Source organism: Neomonachus schauinslandi, unplaced genomic scaffold, assembly GCF_002201575.2.
Source record: "Neomonachus schauinslandi unplaced genomic scaffold, ASM220157v2 HiC_scaffold_154, whole genome shotgun sequence".
Taxonomy (NCBI): domain Eukaryota; kingdom Metazoa; phylum Chordata; class Mammalia; order Carnivora; family Phocidae; genus Neomonachus; species Neomonachus schauinslandi.
The window spans coordinates 21,310-40,312 of record NW_025408855.1 but is presented as its reverse complement, the minus strand read 5'-3'; the positions used below and the strand labels follow the sequence as shown (position 1 = coordinate 40,312).

At 41.6% G+C, this 19,003-nt stretch overlaps 1 protein-coding gene across 1 annotated transcript; it reads left to right on the top strand.

Moving 5' to 3' along the window:
- Positions 1-263: 263 nt before the first annotated feature.
- Positions 264-13,657, top strand: LOC110581738 (protein FAM205C; the record flags this gene model as incomplete). Its single annotated transcript, XM_044912111.1, has 4 exons — positions 264-748; positions 3,682-4,118; positions 7,544-7,605; positions 13,615-13,657. Coding segments are annotated over 4 exons (1,027 nt in total), but the record flags the coding sequence as incomplete, so codon positions are not given.
- Positions 13,658-19,003: the final 5,346 nt, after the last annotated feature.

The following is a 19,003-nucleotide window of genomic DNA, read 5'->3' as shown; positions in this document are numbered from 1 at the left end:
CCTGGGTGGCTCAGTTGGTTAAGCATCCCACTCTTGATCTCAGCTCAAGTCTTGATCTCAGGGTTGTGAGTTCAAGCCCTGCTTTAGGAAGTATATCAAAAACTAATGATGTACTGTGTGGAGACTAACATAACATTTAAAAAAAAAAAGCCCCGCATTGGGCTCCATGCTAGGTGTGGAGCCTACTTAAAAAAGCATAACAAAACCAACAAAAAGAGGCAGGTGTCACTCCATCAGTAACTGTTGCCATCTTCCCTTCCCAGCCAGGGCTGGCTTCCTAAGGAGGGAAGTGTGAGGCGGCTCCTGTGTGCAGATCCTACCTGCCCCATCTGCAATGCTGTGGCTCTGGAGATTCAGCAGTTGCTGGTGGGTGAGAACACCCTGATCTCTCCACCTTCATCGGGGCCATCGCAGGGCTCCTCTTGCCTAGAGATTTTTTCCATGTCTAGTCTCTCTTTGGAGCAGAGTCAGGGTTCCCTGCACTCCAAAGATCTTTCACTTCCATCTGTAACCCCCACAAAGTTACAATTAACGGATCAGAAATCCTTAACACAGTCAGCTGCCCAGTCAACCAATCTCAGCATCCAAGATCAGCAGGCTGAACACCTTCCGCGAAGGAAGGGATTTCAAGTGCCAGATGTGTCCAGGGATGTAGGAGTTCTTTCTTCTTCAAGTGAGGAGCCTAGGATTCCTGTGAATCAGCAGGACAAGAGGAAGAGCCACTCTGAATGTGTGCTGGAGAAACAAGGTAAGCTGCCCTTGAATATCTGATTGTCTTTCTTTCCCTGAATTCAGAACTCGTGAACCTAAAACACCCCATTGCCTTGCATGTTCCTATTTCCCCAAAGCCCTGAGGTATCCTTAAGTACATGTATATAAATGCATGCATTTCTATACCTGAGGGCTCCCAAGATCTTTAGAAGAGTTCTTATGACAGCTTATAACACATAGCCCCAAATATTTTCCAAGCCTGGGAGAAAAAACCCAACCATTTCTTTCATCATAATGCTACCTCTAAGGCCTCTGTTGAAAATATGGTCTATCTTCCTGACCTGAGTTCATGAGAGTTGAGCCAGTCTGCCCAAACTTTCTGGGTTATAGAAGGATCCACTCTGAAACCAGAGCAAAGACACTGCAAGCAAATCCCAAACTCCATGGCTCTGGCTCTACCCTCTACTACGTTTCGTTTCTAAGTGGTCTCTATCCATTGCCTGGAGGACCCACTGATGCCTCAGTGTGCTATCTGCAGCAGAAACATAGCTACCTTTCTATGATTCCTCTTTTCTGCACAATGAGTCCTCAGTCTGCCCAAAGATCTCTCCACAAAACGGGAGCCCAGTCCCTTTTTCTTCAATAATTTCTTCTTGATCTCTGTACTGTCTAAAATTTCCCCCACCTAAGTTAGCCCCATCTTCTTTCCACATCCCCAAATTTGGGCTTCTCCCTCTGACTAACAACGAACCCATATCAATATCCCACTTCCTCCTCTGTCCAAGGGTGAAGCCTTAGAGTGGCACCAGCTGCAAAGGCAGCCACATCTTCAGTGGGGCTTGCCAGCTGTTGCCCAGTGATCTCTGTAGATGCAGAGAATCATATAAAACGAAGCCCTGAGACATGTTTCTGCCTGTCCCTAGGGGCCTACCTGCTAGGAGAAGCCCATTTCAGTCTTTAAGAGGGAGGTGGTGTTTCCCTGGAACATGCCCAGAGCTGCTTGAGTTCTACTTTCAGAAGTGGTTGATTTAGCAAATTGATTCACTATTGCAAGGGCCTGCCCCAGAAGATCCAGCAGTCCAAACAGTTGCTCCTGTCCCCTCCTCACCAGCAGCCCTTGCCCCAGAGCAGCACACTGACCAGTGTGAGTGTCCCCTAGCTTGTAGACCTAGAGGCCAGTGGGGATAGTGACCTGTTCTGATCCACTGTGGGAGCAGGGCCAGTCCACAGTTGCTTGCCCAGCTAAGGCAATGTTGCAGAGCTACAGTGACTACAGGTGTGGTAAAAATTGCTAGGGCATTGTTCCTGTTCACATTTGTAGCTGTTGGGACTAGAAATCATTGGGTCTACAGCATTCCAAGTGCCCTGGCAACAGCTTGGTTCTCTTGTGCCCAGAAAGTAAGTCCCTAGATGTGGAGGCAGCTGTTAGCCCCTACATGGATCAGGAAGCTACATCCTCAATACTGATAGGCCTTGACCAGCAGCAACAAGCCTCACCTGATGCTGTCACTGATCATCCTGATCAGCACCTGCCTGGGTCTCTTCCCAAGGAGCCATTGAGAAACTGTAGACAAGTTTTGGCCTTCCTGTCAGGGCTGCCAGCTTTTTATTAGGTGGCTTTCTCCAAAGCCATGGCCCTGGCAATCACTAGCCAATCACTAGCCAATCACATGACGTGTCTGGGCCTGTTGGGGGCCAGTAGAACCTATGGCTTAATATCATCTAAACACCAATGTGTAAGTCCTGGGCCAGCTTTCAAGATGCCAATGAGACTTGTGCAGACAGTGCATAAGCATTCCAGGTTGAAGTATAGGTGAATGGAGATGGTGCCTCTAGAGAGCCAGACATCCTGCTGGCCCCTGTTCACTCAAGATACCCATCTTGGCCAAACTAAATTTTTACCTGAAAAAGAAATTCCTGGAGATACATTTGGGAAGTCTTATAAAGACAAAGGAGTCCAGGAACAAGTTGTGGATGTCCCAAGGAATATCTGTGCCTAGAACTCCTTTTGGAGTCTAAACAACCAAGGAGAAACATTGCTCCAGGATCTATCCATCCCACCAGGTATCATCCCATGTGCTCTAGAATGCTCCACCTAAAAGAACAGCTTGTAGTTAAACTAAGGCAGTGCAGGAGAACCAAAGGCAAGTTAGTCCCACCGGGCCTCCAAGATCTCACAACCCACTGGGGACACAACAGGGTCCCAGGTGCTTTGTATTCATCTGGAAACCAGTGTGAACAAGCTCAACCTGGAGGAGCCCTGGAACCCTTATCCCCTGCAAAGGTGAGGACAACTCCCTACCCCAGCAGAGAAAACAGAGGACCCAGGAAGACTTAAAGCAACAGAGAATCACAGACAAGGGGGTGCTGCTTTGAAGCTCTCCCTAGCCGGAGAGAACATCTACTCTGTTGAGGTTCAGAGGCCAGGAGGGACTCATAAATAGAACCCTTAGCACCCCTGACTTCCCAAATGTATCTCCAGGATCTTTCTCAAGTATAATTTGTTAGGTCAAGATGGTTGCCTTGAGTGAGTTGGAACTAGCAAGGATCTATCTGGATCTGCAGAGCCACCATTTCCATCCCCTCAGCTGACTGATCCCTATCAGCACCTTCACCAGTTTCTCCTTCACTTTGAGTTCCTAGAGTTTCCCCTAGGACTCCTTGAGTCAAAAGGCCAGATGAGAATGGTCTGTAAGGTTGTTAAAGCAAGCTGAATGATCTCACCCAAACAAGGATTCCTCAGAATGCCAAAACTGTGGAGTTGCCAGAGCTTAATGGGCCAGACCTTACATGACCAACTGACTGGGCCATTATTTGCTGGGCCAAATTGTAAGTCCAGCATTGAAACTGACCACATTTTTTGAGATCCAAACTTTGCAGGGCCAAAATTTATAGGGCCACACTTTCTAGGGTCAAGAGCTGCAGGGTCTATTAAAAGCAGCCCAAATTCACAAGATCCCATTCTTCCAGAAGCTGCAGAAGCTGGCTTAGGAAATAAGGTGAAGCACTTTCCACACCGGATTAACCCCGAGATGAAAGGTCAAGGGCATAAAGAATCCATTCTCCTCTCTAAGGATGAGACAGTGCCCAAAACCATGACAAAAAAGGTTGAGAAGACTCCACCCCCCACCAAACACCCTGTGACAGGAGCCAAGTTGGAGAAGAAAACGGAGGAGGAGGGCATGACCTTCTTTGATGCCCCCCAGTCTCTGGACAATGAACTCAAGCAACAATCCCTTCCGCCCAGACGCTCCTGGTTCCTGTGCCTTTCCCATGACAGCTCCAAGCACTGTCCTCAGCTGATTTGTGCCACTCAGCCAGAAAATCCATCCCACGTCTCAGCTCTCACCTCAGCAGAAGGCACTGGTCTACACAAAGAGAATACCCAGTCCAGGAAAAAGGAGTTCGTAGGTTCCCAATCCTCTGCATGCCCATGAAAAAGGATGTCATCCTTTCCGTTAATGTGCAGGTGAGGCAGGACCCTCTCCAAATATACTCTATACCTCTAAGCAAAGAACCACCTGTTTGTGCCTCCTTATTTTCAAGGTTGTATGTGATGTAGAGAGTAGAGAAGGTAGATAATACTTCCCATGTAATATAGGAGCTTAAACTCATATTTCAAATAGATCAGCATTTTCCACACAATTCTTTCAGTCCCACCCTGAATTGTGGATAGGGGGACTTGAGCAAAGAAGGAAGACCCTTGTCCAAGGTGCACTGAGGGTGCACCAGGCTTGAATTCTATCATGTCTTCCCGTGGCATCTATGGGCCCTAGAGGAACAATGGGGCATGATGATAGTATAAGAAGTAGCAGCCAGGAATCTAGTGCATTTTGGGTCCATAGGCACAATTCACCAATAACTTCTATATATGCCCACAGTCTGAAGGGAAGTTTTTTACAGGAGTGTCACAATGCTCATCCTTGATAAACACAAAAGAACACAGATAATGTGACATGTGTCAGAAGCAAATGATAGAATCTCCCCTCTCTGCACCCTGTTGTTATTGATTAGATCTTTAGAAGGGCTAACCCATCTGGGAGTCTGCTGTAGCCTGTTGCCAGTTTGACCCCCATTGCCTTTCAGTTGCATGGGATAAATGCCTCCTAGAACGAAGATCAGGTAAAGAGAAGGTTCCCAAAAAGATCACAATAAAAATGACTTTGACCTGAGTCTTATATTCAACAGTTCAAATATTCAACTACTATGTGCCAGGTACTATGCCAGACACTAGGAACACAATGGTGAACAAAACCAGGCCTTCCTCCATTGAGCTTATGGAAGCATGGAGTAGACTGTCAAATAGAAAGTTACTAAAAGCACTGTGATAAGGACTAATTAGAGGATGTAGGGGAAATACACACAGGGCACTTAACCTAATTTGGTAGGGGGAGGGGGTTCATGAAAATTTTCCCAGAAGAGGTGATATGTAGACTGAATTTCAAAGGATAAGAAGTTGTCCAGGAAGGAAGTGGGGAATCTCTGGGTTTCCCCAGGCTGAAAGTACAAACTGAGCAAATGTATGGTGTCAAGCAAATGGGTATGCCATGTAAGAGAACAGTAACTTGCTGGAGAAGTACCTATGATAATCAAAAGCATATTAAAATATTTGAGGGATCAGAATGAGATTGCCAAACTAGAGAATGGATGGCATTCACCCATGCATTTTTTTCATTCCTTCAACTAATACTGAGCGTCTACTATATGCCACACACTTGTATAAGCACTGAGTATACAGCAATGAACAAAAGAGGAAAAAACAATCTGTCTTTAATGAGCTTACGTTGATGGTACACTAGGGAGGGAGATAAAAGCAGCGTAAGTAGGGGTGCCTGGGTGGCTCAGTCGTTAAGCATCTGACTTTGGCTCAGGTCACAATCCCAGGGTCCTGGGATCGAGCCCGCCATCGGGCTCCCTGCTCCGCGGGAAGCCTGCTTCTCCCTCTCCCACTCCCCCTGCTTGTGTTCCCTCTCTCGCTGTGTCTCTGTCAAATAAACAAATAAAATCTTAAAAAAAAAAAAAGCATAAGTAAAAAATACAGTATGTAGAAGAAGACCAAATATATAAAAGGTAAGAAGTTTGGGGAAGATTTAGGTGGGGTGCAGTTTTAAATAGGGAGTTCAGGGCAGGTCTCACTAAAAATGTGGGCATGAGGGTGCCTGGGTGGCTCAGTCAGTTAAGCGTCTGCCTTTGGCTCAGGTCATGATCTTGGGGTCCTGGGATTGAGCCCTGTGTCGGGCTCCTTGCTTGGTGGCGAGTTTGCTTCCCTCTTTGCCTGCAGCTCCCCCTGCTTGTGCTCTCTCTCTCTCTGACAAATAAATACATAAAATCTTTTTTTTCCCCCCAAAATGTGGGCATGTGGGATGCCTGGGTGGCTCAGTCAGTTAAGCATCTGCCTTCAGCTCCGGTTATGATCCAGGGTCCTGGGATCGAGTCCCTCATCAGGCTCCTTGCTCGGCGGGGAGCCTGCTTCTCCCTCTGCCTGCTGCTCCCCCTGCTTGTGCTCTCTCTCTCTGTCAAATAAATAAATAAAATTTTAAAAAATGTGAGCATGGACTAGAGAGAGATTAGAGAGTAAATCACATAGGTAACTGAGGAAATTTCATGTCAGACATGGATAACTGAGCAACTTTCATGTCAGAAACATGGTCTGGAGGCTGGAGCATGCCTGAGCTATTCCAAGGAAGAAGGACAGTGAGCCCAAAGCAGAGTAATCATTAAGCGGGAAAGTAATGGAGGACAAATCAGAGCTGTAAAGGGGCCAAATGGGGTAAGGCCTGGAAGGTCATTGCAAAGACTTTGACTTTTTGAGTAAATGGAAGTTGCTGTTAGAGGATCTGCTTAAATCTGCCTTATGTTTTAAAATGATCACCTAGGCTGAGTTGCTAACAGCAGTGTTGAGGGTATAGACTTGGATAGAAGCAAGGAGATTGATTAGTCATGAGATTATTCCAGTAATCTTAGCAGCAGAGGAGACCAGAAGTGTTTAGATGCTGGAATCATTTTGAAGTAGAGACAATAGGATACTGATATCCATTTACTGATAGATTGGATGTGGACAGTTAGAAAAAATAAAAAATCAAGGATAACACCAATGTTTTTGGCCCAAACTTCTGGCAATAGGGAGTTACCATTAACTGATGTGAGAAATGCTAGGACTGGAGTAGAATGATATGTGTATTGGAAAGGGGGAGTGGTAATCAGGAGTCCACTTTTTTTTAAATTTATTTTTAAAAATTATGTTAAATTAGGAGTTCACTTTCACACAGAGATAGATACTGGACATTCAAGTGTATATATTGATTAGACAATTTGAGCATATGACCCTGGAGTTCATGGAAGGGCCTAGGCTTTAGGCAGACAGATAGACAACTAGATAAATAGATATACATAGGTGATGATGATGATGATGAAGAAGAAGATAGATGATAGCTAGATAGATAGATAGATGTATTTAAAACCACAAACCATGAGACTAGGCTAGGGAGACAGAAAAATTATTAAATCGGTGTGATGAGTGCTATGGTATATGGGATCCTGTCCCAGGAGGAGGTACTCAGCTGATAAGGAGAACCCTGGGGTCACATAAAGGTGTCACAATAAAAATGACCTTGAAAGGCATCTTACATTCAACAATTAAAATATTTGAGTACTTACTGTCTTCCAGGAACTATGGCAGACATAACAGTCACCAAGACACAGGCCTTGCCTCTATGCAGATCATGATCTCCTGGGTAGACAGTCTCACATGCCCAAATTGCCTAATCAAAATAAACACATGGATGTCCAATATTCATCTTAAAAGTGAACTCCTGATTCCCTGTCCCCCTAGATCTACCACAGAATCACACATGCCAGACCTGGCAGAAAGACAGAGGCTGCCCTCACTGGAAGGTATGGATCCCTGTTTTGGACACCTTGTATCTCTCAGAAGGTGGCACCTCTGCATTCCCCACCTCTGCATTCCCACCTTCTGACCTACCACACAGGAGCCAAGAGCTAAAGGAAATGCAGGAAGTGCTGTAATCTCCCTATGATGTGGTATGGGGGACTATGGGACACTCCTGCTCCACTGATTGGTAAGGAAATCCTGGATGACTCAGTATCCCGGTAAACCAAGAGGTGGTGGCAGGACTCTCTTCCACTGATAGGACCCAATGTGTCCACTGCTAGCAAGATGCAGAAAACCCAGGATGGGAAGAAGCATCAATGTGTCCCTCCTCTGAATGATGATTCTCTGCCTAACGGATGGGGGCCCAGCCGCTGTTGTGACCCTCAGGGTGAGGAGGCCAAAGGCCCAAGCTTGCTGAGCCAACACCCTCCACGTGTTTTCCTAAAGCATCCCCGAGATCATAGGAGGTCTTGTGACAGGCACATCCTCCCTGCCTGGTGGGAGTTGGGCAGAGAGCCATGTAGGAGGATGCCCAGGAGAAGGAATGTGACTCAGAAGGGTCACAGCATCATCAGGTGAAAAGCCAAGGTTAATGTGCACACATCCTGGCTTAGGTGGAACAGGCCCTTCCCATGGTCCCCCACAGGCTCCTACCTGCCCCCAGTAGATTTCTATCACGGAAATTTCAAACAGCTGACCATAACTGCTAGACTTTTTTCCTGCTCATTCCGCTATGGCAGCGAGGTCATAGAATATTCTGAGCACAGGAGTTAAGTGTGTGAGACTTTTATTTCCTTGCTCTTGCTCAATTCTGTCATGCCAACCTCTTGCCAGCAGGGGACCAGGATTCCATGAACATGAGTTGAAACTCCCTGCCCTACTCAAATTCCTAACCTGTTGGAGATCCTTAGATTCAAGGGCTCAGTTATCTTTGCTCATCTGCTCAAAATTCTAGTTCTCTACTCTGTAGGTCTTTGGGTAAAATATCCCCTGCTCCTAAATTCCCACATCCTCTGAATCTCATCCTCCTTTCCACAGCCTTATCTCTGTTTTGGCCTAACTTCCCATCACCACCCTATACTTGCCTTTCACTGTCCAGGCTGAATCCCTGGAAGGATGATAGTAAATATGAACATAGTAGTGAAAAAAGCAAGTTACAAAAATAATCATATTACAGTCTCATTTTAAAAATATTAATAGATTTTCTTTTTAGAGCAGTTTTAGGTTTGCAGAAATATTGAGCAGCAAGTACAGGGAATTCCCATACACCTCTTCCCACCCTTGGCCACATACAGTTTCCCCTCTTTTAACATCTTGCAGGGCGCCTGGGTGGCTCAGTCGTTAAGCGTCTGCCTTCAGCTCAGGTCATGATCTCAGGGTCCTGGGATTGAGCCCCGCATCGGGCTCCCTGCTTGGCGGGGAGCCTGCTTCTCCCTCTCCCTCTACTGTTCCCCCTGCTTGTGCTCTCTCGCTCTCTCTGTCAAATAAATAAATAAAATCTTTAAAAAAAAAAAAAACATCTTGCATTTAGTGTGGTATATTTATTAAAAATAGATGAGCCAGTATTGATTCATTATTATTAACCAAGGTTCATTGTTTACATTAGGATTCATTCTTTGTGTTATACATGCTATGGGTTTTGACCAATGTATAATGATATATATCCACCATTAGGGTACCATACAGAATAGTTTCTGTACCCTAAGAATTCCCTGTGTTCCACCTAATCATTCCTTTTTCCCTTCCCCCAAATCCTTGGCAGCCACTCATCCTTTTTTTTAAATTGTGATAAAATATACATAACATGAAATTTACTCTTTTAACCATTTTTAAGTGTATAATTTAGTAGCATTAAGTACATTCACAGTGTTGTATAACCATCATCACTATTTCTAAAACTTTTTCATCAACCCAAACAGAAATTCTATACTCATTAAACAATAACCCCCAAACCCCACCCTACCCCAGCGCCTGGTAACTTCTATTTTCTGTCTCTATAAATTTCCTTATTTTAGGTACTTCATATAAGAGGAATCATGTAATATCTCTCCTTTTGTGTCTGGCTTATTTGCGTCTGACATAACATAATGTGTTCATTCATCTATATTGTAGATGTATCAGTATTTAATTTATTTTTATTGCTAAATATTCCACTTTATGTACATATTACATTTTTTTTTATCCATTTACCCATTGATGGACACTTGGATTGTTTCCACTTTTAGCTACTGTGAGAAATGCTGCTAGGAGCATTGGTGTGCGAGTATCTGCTTGAGTCCCTGCTTTCTATTTCTTTGGATATGTACCTAGAAGTGGAATTGTCAAATCACATGGTAATTCTGTGTTTAACTTTTAGAGAAACTGCCACCAAATTGTTTTCCACAGCAGCATTTTGCCTTTTCACCAGCAATGAATAAGAGTTCTTACTGCTCCACATCCTTACCGCATTCACTATTGTCAGTGTTCTGGATTTTGGCCATTCTAATAGGTGTGTAGTGGTATCTCATAGTGGTTTTAATTTTTAATTCTCTAATGACATGTTGAATATCTTTCTGTATCTTTTTTACTTTTTTTTTTTAAAGATTTTTTATTTATTTATTTGAGAGAGAGAGAATGAGAGACAGAGAGCACGAGAAGGAAGAGGGCAGAGGGAGAAGCAGACCCCCTGCTGAGCAGGGAGCCCGATGCGGGACTCGATCCCGGGACTCCAGGATCATGACCTGAGCCGAAGGCAGTCGCTTAACCAACTGAGCCACCCAGGCGCCCTTCTTTACTTTTTTTTTTTTTTAAGATTTTTTATTTGAATATCTTTCTGTATCTTTTTTGATGAAGGGTTCAGGTCTTTTGTCCATTTGTAAATTGGGTTATTTTCTTATTGTTGAGTTTTAATAATTTTTTGTATATTTTGGATACCAGTCCTCTATCAGGTATGTGTTTTGCACAGATTTTCTCCAAGTGTGGCTTGTTTTTTCATTCTCTTAGTAGTGTCTTTTGGAAAGAAGTTTTTAGTTTTAATGAAGTCCAACTTAATTTTTTTTCATAGGTTGTGCTTTTGGTGATGCATCTAAGAAGTCATCATCAAACCCAAGATCATATAGATTTTCTCATAATCTCATTCTTGAAAGAAAAAATATATATATGTTTCTATTTTTCATCTTTTGTTAATCTGTATTTTCTAATTTTTTTACATTGCAAATTAATTACATACTTTTTTATATAATTTAAAAATACCAGAGTTGGCAACAAGGTGGCTTCTTTTAGTTTTACATATAGCACTCTGTGATCCAGAAGACAAAGTTTTACCACTTCAGATTTCAGTTTCCCTATCTATCAGTGAGTACTAGAACAGAGAAATCACAGAGTTCCCTTTCTGTCATAACATCTAGCATACTCATACTTTTTTTTCCAAGTTCTTTAAAAAGTCCATGGACTTAATTGGAGCATCCAGCCAGGGTGTATCCAGCTATGGGGCAGGGGAGGACTGTGTGTATATGTGTAAACATTTTTAAGGCTATTCACCTAGGAGTTTATGGAAGTAAGAAGCTGGGTCTATACTTTCCAGACACTGTCCACATGCCTCATGAGCACCAGCTGTGCTCTATGGTTAGGTGGGAAAGCAGGTCCCCATGAGGGGAACAGGCACACCACACCAGGGAAGGAGAATGTGAAACTGACATACAACCTGGAACATAAACTGGTACAACCACTGTGGAAAACAGTAGGGAAGTTCCTCAAAAATTAAAAATAGAGATACCATAACATCCAATAATTCCATTATTGTGTATTTACCCAAAGAAAATGAAAACATTAATTCAAAAAGATATATGTACCCCTTTGTTTACTGCAGCCTATTTCCAATAGCCAAGATATGGAAGCAACCTAAATGTCTATCAATAGATGAATGAACAAGGAAGGTGCAGAAGACACACACACACATCCCTTATATATATAACGGAATATTATGCAGCCATAAAAAGGATTAGATCATGCCATTTGAGATAATGAATGGACCTAGAGGGTATATGCTAAGTGAAATAATGCAGACTAAGACAAATGCCATATGATTTCACTAATATGTGGAATAAAAAAATGAATAAACAAAAAAGCAGAATCAGACCTATAAATACAGAGAACAAATTGTTGGTTTCCCAAGGGGAGGAGGTGGGGTTGTTGGGCAAAATGGGTGAAGGGAGTGGGAGATACAGCATAAAGAATATAGTCAATGATACTGTAATAGTGATGTATGTGGACAGGTGGTAGCTACACTTGTGGTGAACATGGCATAAACTTGTTGAATCACTGTGTTGTACACTGGAAACATAACATTGTGTGTCAACGATACACAAAAAAATTTAAAAATCTGCTCTGCCCCTCCCCCCTGTGCTATCACGCATACTCTTTCTCAAATAAATAAATCTTAAAAGAAAAAAAAAGCAAGGGTGGGGTACCTGGATGGTGCAGTCATTAAGCATGTAATTGGTTTCAGCTCAGGTCATGATCTCGGGGTCGTGAGATCAAATTCCCAGTCAGGCTCCTGCTCAGTGTGCAGTCTGCTTGAGACTCTCTCCCTCTGCCCCTCCCCCCTGTGCTCTCTCATGTGTGTTCTCTCTCTCTTTCTCTAAAACAAATTAATTAAAAAAAAAAAAAACTGAGGGGAGCCTGGGTGGCTCAGTCTTTTGAGCCGCTAACTCTTGGTTTTGGCTCAGGTCACGATCACAGGGTCCTAGGATTGAGCCCCATGATGGGCTCCTTGCTCATCGTGGAGTCTGCTTGGGATTCTCTGTCCCTCTCCCTCTGCCCCTCCCCCCACTTGCTCTCTCTCTCAAATAAATAAATAAAATCTTTTTTAAAAAACCCTGACACACAATCCTTCACTGTGGACCTTCCTTGTGGTCAATTATTATTTCCAAGGCCACATTTTTTCTCAGAAAACTTTCGTGGTAAGTCTTTCAGATTTTTTTTTTACTTTTTTTTTGGAGAGAGAGCCTGCACAAGTGGGGGAGGGGGCAGAAGGAGAGGGGGAGAGAGAGAATGTTGTTGTTTTTTTTTGTATAGGCATGTTCATAGCAGCTTTATTTACAATAGTAAAAAATGAAAACCTAGTGTTACATTCACACAATGGATTACTATTCAGCAATAACAAAAAAGAACACACTAACTAGAGAAGGAAAAACTAAGGTGAAAAAAATCAAAACAGTTATTATTTCTTATAGGTTAGGAATTGACTGAAAAAGGATACAAGGGAACTTTCTGGGGTGTTGGAAATGTTCTATACTGTAATATCCTTTTGTCAAAAGTATACAGCTAAAAATTGTACACTTCAATGTATGTAAATATTACCAAAAATAACCATATATTAATGATGATGATGATGATAGAATGAGGTGGTAGGGAATAGGTGAAAGTATAAATGATATAAAAATGGCAGAATATTGGGGTACCTGGGTGGTGCAGTTGGTTAAGCATCTGACTCCTGGTTTCATCTCAGGTCATGATCTCGGGGTCCTGGGATTGAGAACCCCCCCATCGTGTGCTCAGCATGGGGTCTGCTTAGGATTCTCTCTCCCTCTCCCTCTGCCCTTCCCACTCTCTCTCTCAAGAATCTTAAGCAGGCTCTACACCCAGCACAGAGCCCAATATGGGGCTCAATCTCACAACCTTGAGATCATGACCTGAGCTGAAATCAAGTGAGCCACCCAGGTGCCCCATCAAATTTTTTTTTACTGTGATCCATAGCAAGAAATATAGCTGTATATACAAAGTTATAAACATGTGTTCGTAGATCTAGACCTGAACCCAAAGTTTTGTGAAACAGTCCTACTTTTACTACACGTGATGTTCCTGATATTTTCTATACTTTTTATCCCATTTCATTAAAACAGTCCTGATAGTGACTCTCTCAGATGATTTCATGACTTCCCAATGAGTCTGGACCTACAATTTGAGAAACACAGCCTTAGGATAATTTTACATTTTTGATTACAGAACTACCTTTTTGTCTTGATTTAAAGATGGTTACCTCTAAAAGACAAGGACAACATTGTGGAGTATAAGGTAAGCCTTCCCCTTGACTTCTGTGGTGCAAGAACAGAATTCTCAAGCTTGTCTTAAGAGTCTGTGTGGTTGGAAGGTCTAACAGATGGACAGCTACTAATATACCTTTGGAAAAAAAAAACGTACTCTATATGAGAGGCTGATCCTTTTTGACCTGTGAATATATACAAAAGAATATTTATTGGACCATTGTTTTTTTTGTATAGGCATGTTTTTAATTAAATGTGGAAATAGGGGTGCCTGGGTGGCTCAGTCGGTTAAGCATCTCCCTTCGGCTCAGGTTGTGATCCTAGGGTCCTGGGATCGAGCCACACATCGGGCTCCCTGCTTAGCGGGGAGCCTGCTTCTCCTCTCCTCCCTGCTCCTGCTTTCTCTCACTATCTCTGTCTCTCTAATAAATGAAATATGTTTTAAAATGTGGAAACAATCTCAACAGGAATACAAAGTCTAGAGCAATGATTCTTAAATGGTGAACTGGATGGATCCTGGGCAGGTGGGAGGTGTCTATAAGAAACTCCAAGAAGAGGGAGAGAAATGAGTGGATTGAAAAAGCATATTAATTAGAATATACATATTTATATTTGGAAGACAAATATTAAAACACATTACCCCCCCCTTTTTTTGTAACATAGACTACAAAACAGTGGAGGTTTACAGTATCTTCTTTCTTCTTGGGAAGACACAGAAGGTACCAGCTCTCTAAATAGTTTGGGGAAGCCCCCTCCCAGAAGTTGTATTAGAAGTTTTAGGGAGCAGTCATAAAATGTTTACATTTTAAAAACTGAGAAACACTTGTTCAAAGACCTAGAATAAACATAACTTGAAATTTTAACTTTTCAAGAATTATTCCTTGGAGGAAAATCAGTGGTAATCATTTAGTTCTTACAGGCTTTTTCAGACAAACATAATAAGAGTTATTGAACAAAGGCCAGCCAATTAGGGGAGTTACACTTTAAGTGAAATGACTCATTAATATTGTATCAGCAAACTAACTACAGGCACCTCCTAATACACTGTAGTCCTGCTACAACCATTATTCTCTATAAGGATAACAAGAATCACTATTAAGCTATCTCAGTTGTTAATCATGTCATTACAGTGGCTTTGGGAGACTGTCTTTAAAGGAATTTCAATGAACTAAAGTGGACATCTACCAGTAAAAGAAAAAAAAAACTAAACAAAACCCTACACAACACCCCTCCACATCTTTCTCCCAGAAAAACACCCAAATACCCCAACGCTTTCCAACCCTGACCAGACGCTAAGAGCACTTCTATTCCTTTTACCTGAGATGGCTCCTTTCCTAGCCACATTTTCCCCTCTCTAAAGGCAGAAAATGTAAAATAAAAGAAAACAGCAAAATCCAAACAAGATCTCATCATTTTGAATTGATATGGCTTCGATTTTGAGAGTAAACTATGAGGACACAAGAGAACTAGGCTTAATGAATGAGGCCAAAATTTTTAATGGTTAATGGAGGAGAGGATCAAACTTATATACAAAAGACACCTTGGTCTCTTCTACAGATGGTGTTGGGAAGATTGAACAGCTACATGCAAAAGAATGAAACTCGACCACTTGTTTACATCATACACAAAATAGATTAAAGACCTGAATGTGAGAACTGAAACCATAAAAATCCTATAAGAGAGCACAGGCAGTAATTTCTTTGATATCTGCCATAACAACATTTTTCTAGATATGCCTCCTGAAGCAAGGAAAACAAAAGCAAAAATAAACTATTGGTTCTACATCAAAATAAAAAGTTTCTTCACAGCAAAGGAAACAATCAAAACTAAAAGATACCCTACCAAATAGGAGAAGATATCTGCAAATGACATATTCAATAAAGGGCTAGTATCCAAAATATATAAAGAACTTATACAACTTAACACCCCCCCAAAAAAATAATAATCCAATTTAAAAACAGGCAGGAGACATGAACACACATTTCTCCAAAGAAAACACACAGATGGCCAACAGACACATGAAAAGATGCTCAACATCATTCATCATCAAGGAAAGGCAAATCAAAAACACAATAAGATATTACCTCACACCTGTCAGAATGGCTAAAATAAAAAACACAAGAAACAAGTGTTGGCAAGGAATGAGAGGGTTTTTTTTTTAAGATTTTTTTTATTTATTTATTTGACAGAGAGAGAGAGAGCGAGAGCAGGAACACAAGCAGGGGGAGTGGGAGAGGGAGAAGCAGGCTTCCTGCCGAGCAGGGAGCCTGATGTGGGACTCGATCCCAGGACCCTGGGATCATGACCTGAGCCGAAGGCAGACGCTTAACGACTGAGCCACCCAGGTGCCCAGGAATGAGAGTTTTAAAAGGCAACCCTCTTGCACTGTTGGTGGGAATGCAAACTGGTACAGTCACTATAGAAAACAGTAGGGAGATTCCTCAAAAAGATTAAAAATAGATCTACCCTTATGAAATCACACTATTGGATATTTACCCAAAGAATACAAAAACATGGGGCGCCTGGGTGGCTCAGATGGTTAAGCGTCTGCCTTCGGCTCAAGTCATGATCTCAGGGTCCTGGGATCGAGCCCCGCATCGGGCTCCCTGCTTGGCGGGGAGCCTGCTTCTCCCTCTCCCTCTACTGTTCCCCCTGCTTGTGCTCTCTCACTCTGTCAAATAAATAAATAATCTTAAAAAAAAAAAGAATACAAAAACACTAATTCAAAGGGATACATGCACCGCTATGTTTACAGCTGCATTATTTATAAGAGTCAAATTATGGAAGGACCTAACTATCCATCAATTGATGAATGGATAAAAAAGATGTGGTATATATATTGGTAGTCAGAGATAGACAAATACTACATGGTTTTACTCATATGTGGAATTTAAGAAACAAAACAAATGAACAAAGGAAAAGCAAAAGAGACAAACCAAAAAAACAGACTCTTAAGTATATAGAACAAACAGTTACCAGAGGGGAGGTGGGTGGGGGCATGGGTGAAATAGGTGGAGGGGATTGATAGTACACTTATCTTTTTTTAAATTTGATTTTACTATGTTCTGTTAGTCTCCGTACAATACATCATTAGTTTTTGATGTAGTGATCCACGCTTCATTGTTTTCATATAACACCCAGTGCTCCATGCAGTACATGCCGTCCTTAATACCCATCACCAGGTTAACCCATCCCCCCACCCCCGCCCGTCTAACACCCTCAGTTTGTTTCTCAGAGTCCATAGTCTCTCATGGTTCGTAAGAGTACACTTATCTTGATAAGCACTGAGTAATATATGGAATTGTTGAATCACTATACTGTACACCTGAAATAAATATAACACTGTGTGTTAACTACACTGGAATTAAAATTTAAAAAGTAAAATTTGAAAAAAAATTAAAATGGATAAAAAAGACACCTTGATTAAAAGTGAGTGTTCCCAAATATCCAAAACGTGCGCATGGAATACTTGAGAAATTTAAAAAATCAGCTTGAATTTCCAGAGAAACAAGTGGTAGTGGTTAGTGACAGTTAAAAACAAATGTCTGGAGAGGCCTAGCTAAAGTAATAAGACACAAAAAGGAAATGAAAAGTATACAGACTGGGAAGGAAGAAATCAAACTATCTTTGTTTACAGATAACATGAATGTGTATGTAGAAAATCCAAAAAATTGACAAAACTGTAATAAACAATTATAGCAAGGTTATAGGATATAAGGTTAATATACAAAAGTCCATTGCTTTCCTAGGTATATAAGGAAAACTACAAAATTCTAATGAACAATATTTTTAAAAACTAAATAGATATTCCATTTTTAAAGAAAAGGAAGACTCAACATTATCAAGACATCAGTTCTTCCCAGTTGATCTATAGATTCAATGCAATTCCAATCAAAATTCCAGCAAGTTATTTTATAGATATCAATAAACTGATTCTAGCATTAAGGAGGGCACTTGAGGGAATGAGCCCTAGGTGTTATATGTAACTGATAAATTACTAAATTCTACCTCTGAAACTAGTAATATACTATATGTTAATTAAATTGAGTTTAAATTTTTAAAAATATTCCAAAAAAATATGATTCTAAAGTTTATATAGTGAATTCAATTTTGAAGGAGAAGAGCAAAATCAGAGAGACAAAAAGGTATAAAGGTATAGGACCATCTGGTTGTTTGAACTAGAGGAAATGAAAGCAGATGACAACCTGAATCTTTCCTTGGTACTGCTGCAGCCAAAAAGTCTGTCTAGATGTTTTTCTAAGGTACTAAGATATACATGGCAACTGGGTTGTGTGTTTATATGTGTATAAAATATGTATATTCTCTGCAGAGAATTTGCTCATTTATAAGGGCAAAGTGGGAGGAGGGGTGCTGCTCTGCATCAGGAGAAGGGAGAGAGGGAATTGGAAGGCAGTTTAGGAACCTCTCTCTATAAAGCTAAATAACTGAGAAAGTAAATAACAATGATCTCCTGAAAAGTGAGAGGGCTTCATTAGGCAAAAACAAAGCAAAAGAAACCTCTGAAAGGAAGGACAGGTGGAAGCAACCAAAGAGGGCTCAAAAGGTGGAAAAGAAAGCCCCAACTTTTCATTGAGATCAGAAGAGAGGTAAACAGATCTAGATGATTCTTGCTACCTTCCAGAAAGCATGTGTTTTATATATCTTTGTTGAATGAATGTTGCATCAATGACTGGGCAACATGTTTGAGATCATGGTATCAGTACCTTTTCTTTTCCTCAAAATGGACCGGAGAGACTGATCAGACAAAATTTAAAAATTCAATTCTAGAAAATACACAGGTACCAGCTCATCACATCTACTTTGCTTCTCCAGAGGTAGAGCCTGAATGATGATTCAGGGCTAGCAGGGGTGAAAATAGGCAATTATATAGTAGCTACAAGTGATTTCTCTGACCACAGGGCAGAGCTACAAAATTGTGGAATTTAGCCAGTTTCCATAACCACAATGATAAAAGAGAGACCAAAACACCAAAGTCAAAAGTTTGCTGCATATATGCTGTGTCCTAGGGCATTGTGACCTGGCCCACAGGAGGGCAGCTGCCCCAAAGGCATGTATAGGAAGCTTCAAAATGCATCTCTTCTGTCCTGGGTTTGAGCTGGAGAAATTTAGCACAAGCAGCATCTGCACATAACAGTGAAAATTTTCAGAGTGGTTGATAATTGGCTTCTGGAAGCATGTGCCTGAATGATTGTGTGAGAGCCTCAGGGAAAGCCATATACCTAACAAAGAAAGTGGAAAACCAACAGAACTAGGGTCTGTAAAAAAATGTAGAATGCACATAACAACACCCTGAACTCACTGCACATCTGGCTGTTATTAACACTGATGAGACTCTAAACATAACCAAAACAACAAC